Source organism: Brassica oleracea, chromosome C5 (genome assembly GCF_000695525.1).
Source record: "Brassica oleracea var. oleracea cultivar TO1000 chromosome C5, BOL, whole genome shotgun sequence".
NCBI classification, from domain to species: Eukaryota; Viridiplantae; Streptophyta; class Magnoliopsida; order Brassicales; family Brassicaceae; genus Brassica; species Brassica oleracea.
In genome coordinates this window covers 41604878-41612329 of record NC_027752.1, presented here as the reverse complement: position 1 = coordinate 41612329, position 7452 = coordinate 41604878, and the positions used below count along the sequence as shown (strand labels likewise).

Here is a 7452-nt window from a genome sequence, read left to right as displayed (position 1 = left end):
TATAATGTTCTCTAGTGGACATTAAACAAATTATGACATAAAAACCTTATTTTTTCTATCGAACACATTCTTGAAAGAAATGAACAATATTGTTTCCACAGTTAAATTATTTTGACTTTTATCTTCCATATGGTTTTGAAAGCTTTCAAATCAACCATCGAATTGATAATTTTAATGTTTTTAGTCGTATATTTAAGGAAAACTTATATTTTTGTAATTTAAAGTAGTTTTAAAAAATTCAAAATATAACATATAAGAAAAAATCTAACATATACGAATAATATAACATATAAGGTGTCCTCATTTTTGTATTTTAAAGTCGTTTAAAAAAAATATATATAACATATAAAGTTTGCTCATTTTTGTAATTTAAAGTCATTTAAAAAAATTCAAAATATAAGATATAAGAAAAAATCAAAATTTTTATTATATGGTCAATGTGATTGTTTAATTTTTTTAATAATATAAAATTAAACAAAAATGAAGAAGAATGCAAAAATTGTTATCAAATTTTTTATTATTCATAATCATTAATTGACATATATATGTAAATGATATTAGGTAATTCCGTAGTTTTATTAAAGAAAGAATACATACATCTTATATTTTAGGTTAATATAATGTTCTGTAGTGTTATATAATTATGGAAAAACAGGACAACTTTAGATTAAACTATAGTTTATGTTATGTGGTTTAGAATTCTTAAAAAAAAATTTAGAAAGCATTTAGATGTACCACATAAACAAATGTTTTTTTTAATTAATACAAAATTATGGTTAGATTTTTTCAAATGTTTCTCAATTAGTATATAGGTGATACTTACGCATTTAAAATTTCAAAAAAATCGGAAAATTTCTGAAAAAAAAAATTGAAAAATTCAAAACAAAGCACTAGAGCTGACTAGTTTAACACCAGTCAACGAAATGAGAGAATTTATACAGATTTCAATCTAGGGGACAAATCTTAGCAATACACTTGAGATTCGCATCAACGGTAAGGTTCGCCATCCGTTGAGCATCATCGAATCTCGATCCATTAGCATAGGCGTCGAGCAATATCCTATAAGTGGGGATGTCTGGGATGATGAACTGCTTGGAACACATATCTTCAAAGAAAGCACCTGCTTCAGACAACATCCCTTGCTCACAGAATCGACTAATTATGTTCCTGTAACAAAGCTGTGAGACATTGACGTTGGTTCCTACTCGATGAAAAGTATTGACTGCCTCGTCAATCCTCGAGTTCGCGAAACATTCGTTGACCATTATGTTACATGTCTCTGCATTAAACTGATGGTCCTCCAGCATCCGATCAAACAATGCCCACGCTTCTGTTTTCTTGTCGTAATGAAGAAGAATTCGCAGAAGATTATTCCCAGTAATGGCGTTCATAACGAAATTCTTGCCTAACAAAGACGTGTACCACTTGATAGCTTCTTCATCGTTACCTTGTTTGAACCAATACTCTACGAATGTAGCAGTCACCATCGCAATTTCATTGTAATCCTCATCGATGATAAGGAGAACCAAGTCAACAATTTCATCATCTGCAGACGAGACAACCCTTTGTTTCAGATGTCTAAAAACGTCCATGGCGGTTTCGAGTTTGCCCTGATCCAAAAGCCCACGGATCAGATGATTGAACACAACCGGACTTGGCTGAGATTCGGACATGATTAAAGCCTCTGCTTCTTGAATCCTTCCCGCATCAACCAATCCTTTAACCAATAAGCTGTATGTTTCTTCGTTGGGTGGAGAAGAAGAGCAGACGCGGTGAAATCGGAGAGCCTCGTCAACACGACCTTGGTTGCAGAGAGCTCTGATGATGTGATTGAAGCAGGATATGTTTGGTTTCAGGTTTGATTCGTTGAAGAAGTAATGGAAATATTCGAACGCTTCATTGTACCGTCCCGCACGACACATGGCGCCGATAATAGCGTCGCATGTCGCGGTGGAAGATGATGATCGGTCTCTCGCCGCGGAGACTGTGAGAAGCGCCTGATTCGCCGCCGCTTCGAGATTCGACAGCTTGATCATCATCATGACTCTTGCGTGTACGTGAGAGGCAGAGCTATCGAGTTCCCCCATCAACTCGTTATGCGGCGGCACTAGGAGACGCGACGACGGATCCCTTGGGATCGGATATGGGACACTCACAGCCGCCGAGAGAGACGACATATTGTGGGAGAAGCAATGGCGGATCCGAAGAGTAGGAAGGGATCGTAGGCGTAGAAGAAACATGGCGGCTGAGGTAACGAGACGATTTCGTTAGGGTTTCAGTTATTTCAATTATCTGTTCATTGGATATTTGGATTTGTAGTATTTTTTATTTTATTTTATAACACTTGGATTTGTAATATTATTGTTTCATTTTTTTGGTCAGATAAAGTCCCTCCAGCTATATATACTATTATTTGAAAAATAACTTAACTATGCTCTTCATGATTTTAAATATTTGACTTATTATATAATTAAAACAAATTTTATATTAATAATATTAGATTGTATTTTACATTACCTAATTGATTATAAATTAATATGTTAAATTATCTAAATAAAAAATATTAATTTGTTTATGTGTCATGTTTTCCATGATTTTAGGTATTTGACTTATTATATCATTAAAACTAATTTTATATTTATAATATTAGATTGTATTTTATATTAATTTATAATCAATTTTGTTGTTATCTGGAAATAAAATATTTTATATTATAAAAATTATGGCATAGAACAATTTATAATTCAATATTAATCAATCAAAAAGTGATTTTATTTATGTGTCATTTTTTCATGATTTTAGACATTTTTGCTTATTATATAATTAAAAAGAATTGCATATTAATAATATTAGATTATAAGTAATATTAGTTAAATGACTATAAACTAAAATATGATAAAATCATCAAAAGAAAAACATATTTTTAATAACAATAAGATAAATCTTATATATATATATATATATATATATATTTGTTGTTATCTGGAAATAATATTTTTATTATAAAACATTAAGATATAAAAAAATTTATAATTGAATATTAATCAATCAAAAATCTTTGTATAAAATATTTTCTCAAATATTTCAAATATATAGGGCTTTTAAAAGTTTATCACAATAATAAACATGATTTTAGGTATTTGACTTATTATATAATTAAAATGAATTTTGTATTAATAATATTAGAATATATTTTATATTACTAATTTGATTATAAATTAATATGATAAATTAACTTAACAAAAAAACATTTTTTTGTAAAAAGATAATATATATATATATATATATATATATATATTTGTTGTTATGTGGAAAATAATATCTTCTATTATAAAAGATTAAGACATAGAACAATTTTTAATTAAATATTAATCAATCAAAAACTGATTTTGTTTATGTGTCGTATTTTTCATGATTTGAGATATTTTTGTTTATTATATAATTTAAAAGAATTGTATATTAGTAATAATAGATTATAAGTTATATTAGCTAATCGATTATAAACTAATATGATAAAATCATCAAAATAAAAACATATATATATATATATATATATATATATATATTTAAATAAAATAAGACAATTCTTATATATATATATATTTGTTATCTGGAAATAAATTTTTTTATTATAAGACATTAAGATATATAACAGTTTATAATTAAATATTAATAAATTAAAAATATTTGTATAAAATATTTTCCAAACTATTTCCAATATATAAGTGCTTTTAAAGGATTATCACAATAATAAACATATACAATGAAACCTATATAAATTAATATGTTGGAATTACACCAAAACTATCATTTTTTATTAATTTATAGAGATTATTAATTTATCGATATACTAGTTGAACCAAAAACTCAATTTGGGACTATGAAATTATATTATTTTATAGAAATTTTTAGTGTATATTAATTTATAGAATATTAATTTAAAGAGGTTATACTGTATATTTCGATGAAAATATTTATCATATATATATATATATATATTTGATGTTTGATTTAAAATTTTTGTTAAAACATTAATAATTATTTATTATATTAATTTTGAATTAATAAGACATAAATTAATAATTATTCGTAAGAAGATTATGCCCAGGCAAAACACATAGTTTTATTGTACTAGGGATTTGAAAAAACATTAAGGATTTCATATATGATGAGATTTAGTAGGGGTTATTGGTTATTGTATTTTAATGGATTTGAAAATTCGAACTAAATCTAGTGTTATTAGTTCTATGATTTTCAAATCTGTATTAAAATCATGTGTTATTGGTTTAGTGATTCATAAATTCTGTATCAAATCAAGTGTTATTCAATCGTACGGATTTACAAATATATTTGATTTTATAATAGATTTGAATGGATTTGTTTGGATTTTTTAGTTAAAAATACAAAGACTCAAATCCGAGGGAAAACCTTCGGATTTGCATATTTTACTTGGATTTATAAATGTTATATGAATTTCTAAATCAATCAAAATATATAAACCAATAACACCTCTTTAGATTATGAATTTTGTTGCACCAATCATCTTTTCTTTATACAATTTGCGTATTTACAAAAGGGAAACAAAAAGCTGTGTGCGGTAGTTCAGCGGATGCGTCAGAGTCTGATGCAGTACGCATGAAGGAGCAGATGGGTGTGTCTGTGATAGAAGGCTTGACATCTAAGCATCTTTGTTTTAGCTTAGTATGCAATCAAGCAGAGGGAGAAGTGGTGACGTTCTGGTCCAAGGAATGCATATTTCTTGGGGAAGAAGAGCATGGAGATGGACGTCCTAGAGTAGATGGTTCTTATCTCGTGGGAGAGAAAAGTATATCTATTGTAGAAGATGAAGATAGTGCAACTCTCGTGGGGGAGAATGGCATATCGAGTGTGGAAGTTTCCAGGTGAAGAAACATGGTTGTTGAACCAGAAGGATATTGTGCTTGATCGGCACACAAAGCTAAAAGGGGAAGATTGAAGATGCAAGTGGAGCTTGTAGATATCAATGGTCTTCCGTGACTAACTAGGCGACGAAGTCATTGATGTTGGAGACATTAGTCGTTACTACATAAGGCATGTGGAGTGGTGGGTTACCATGTGGATGCAAGAGATGCTGAGATAGAGAAGGATAAACTAGAGGTTTATGTCTTGACGTAGTCGTTGAAGTAGTTGCTGATGCAGCGTGTGTCAGAGAGTGAACCAGGAGGCATGCCGAGTGATAGAGACCATGTGGATGCAAGATGCTGAGCTGGTGTGGGATAAACTTGAGGAGCAAGTTTATACCATGGAGAAAAGACAAGAGATAAACTTGGAGAGAAAGTTTATGCCTTGAGGAATAAGTACAAATCCAAGAAAAGGAAAGTGTACTTATTAATATGGAAGTTGTCCATATATCCATGTTGCCTTGGAGACTAGGGTTTCGGAAATGTGGAAATCACTGTAAAAGAGCTATGGGGTCGTGTGTGTTCCATAAGACACTGGCTATTATTATGGAGGAAGGGTGAAAATCCCTTAGCTGAAGTACTGACGACAGAGAGACAAGTTTGGTTTGATTAGGAATCTTTCAGTAGAAGCTGTTAGGATGTTAACAGACTGTGTAAAGCTGATAAGCAAGTCTTATAATAGATTGTTTAGGCGATTTTTAATAAAGCATAATTAGTTGCTTGTATCTATTTTGTCTGCTGATTTATCTTTTGCATTATCTCAATTGTGGTGTCATCTTTGCACTTACAGAGGAATAAACAGATGGAGGGTCCTTGAGAGTAACAATGTATACAGCAGAAGACGACGTTGGCAGCGTTTTGATCGGAGTCATCTAAACACAACACATATGACAAAACCAAACAGAGAACAAACACCAAACGCACAAGGGAATAAGGCTCTTCCATGATTCTTTAGCGGGAGAATGGAGCATAATGGCAATTGCAAATACCCATTCTCCATGGGAGTAGAGCGGTGTATCTCAGAAGAAGAGAGATGTGGAATAGCTAATGAAGAAGAAGAATTTATTGAACGAAGAAGATAAAACAATTGGTTTATTTATTTATTTAGAAATTTTTTCAAGTAAATTTTGACTACAAAATCAATAACTAGATAATTCCAAATAATTCTTAATAAATATTACGAGTGAATGAAAAATTTCAAGGAATTTGAATAAATGATCAATTCAATAAATGTTGGATTTGATAGGACTTTTATAAATACTAGGTACAAGAGATTTGAACAAAAACTAAAATTTTCGCATGTCATCAAAATACTGTAAGACCCCATATTTATCAACCAAGGAAAAAAATTAAATAATTATAAAATATATTAATATTATATAAGCCTTCAATCTCGTGCTCGACTTTCAGATTCTACAGAACAACTAACTAGTTTTGTCTTGTTGTCTCCGCCGCCACCATGTTTTTCAGTCGCCTCTTTTCTGCTCCTATCCACCACCATCGCCGTTTAGTTAACACATCATCCATCTCCTACCTTAAACGCCTTTCTTCGAACCCATCATCGCCTCCCATGGCCAAAATTGAATCGGATCCCTCTTCGATTCACAATAGAGTCATGATGCTTATCAAATTATCCAACCTCGACGCGGCCGCAGAGCAAGCACGTTTGGCCGTCTTTTCCAGAGGTGATCCCTTCTTGACTGCAGAGACCGGCGTGGCTATCATCGACGCTATGCGCAGTGACCGACGGTACACTGACGCGTACGATTTGTTCCATTACTACGCTGCTAACTCTAAATGGGATCTGATAACCAATTAAACTCATCTCTTCAACTCTTTGAGCATTGGTTGTTGTTGTTAGTTTGTTCAACACCTTCGCATGCTTACTAACTTCTCTCCTCACATCCTGCAATGCTACAAGAATACATGAGATATAAGACATTTAGATACTACTGTCTTCTCTCATATATAGCTTACAAGCAAAATGTCTCAAGCAAAGACGGTTTTCACCACCACTATCTATAGACCATTTACTGATGCCCTCTGGATCCTCTACTTGTCACAATGAAGAAGATAAAGGAAGTTTTGAGTTTTGGCATAAATGAGCAAAGTACTCGAGCATCATACATGCATGATAAGGGCAGCATAAACCACTATTAGGCCAAAAATGGAGTCAACAAAATCCCCTGAAGCCTAACCGTATTCAGGAAGTTGCATAAGTTGAAAACTCTTAGGGATGATTCAGAAGAGAAAAGGTTCAAGCTAATTGCACTTGCTGCAGCCACAACAGACTAAAAGCATCAATAACTGTCTGGTTCTTCAAAAAAAAAAATTTAAAATCATGCGGGATCCACCATTATTTAAAACCTGCCTCTTCTACCTTTTCAGTAAGAGGTGAGTTTGTGAGGTTTTTGCCACTTTTCGCGGACCCCACTGTCACGTGGCGGTCCGCGATTGATCTATTTTTTTTTTAATCGGATAAAACAAAAAAAAAAAAAAAAAAAAAAAAACC

The 7452-nt window shown here is 31.5% G+C and overlaps 1 protein-coding gene across 1 annotated transcript; it reads right to left on the bottom strand.

The window, feature by feature from the left end:
* Window positions 1–944: 944 nt before the first annotated feature.
* Window positions 945–2177, bottom strand: LOC106292338 (pentatricopeptide repeat-containing protein At1g10270-like). The gene has a single exon (XM_013727934.1). The coding sequence runs from the start codon at window positions 2175–2177 to the stop codon at window positions 945–947; it is 1233 nt and encodes a 410-aa protein (XP_013583388.1).
* Between the last annotated feature and the right edge of the window lie 5275 nt (window positions 2178–7452).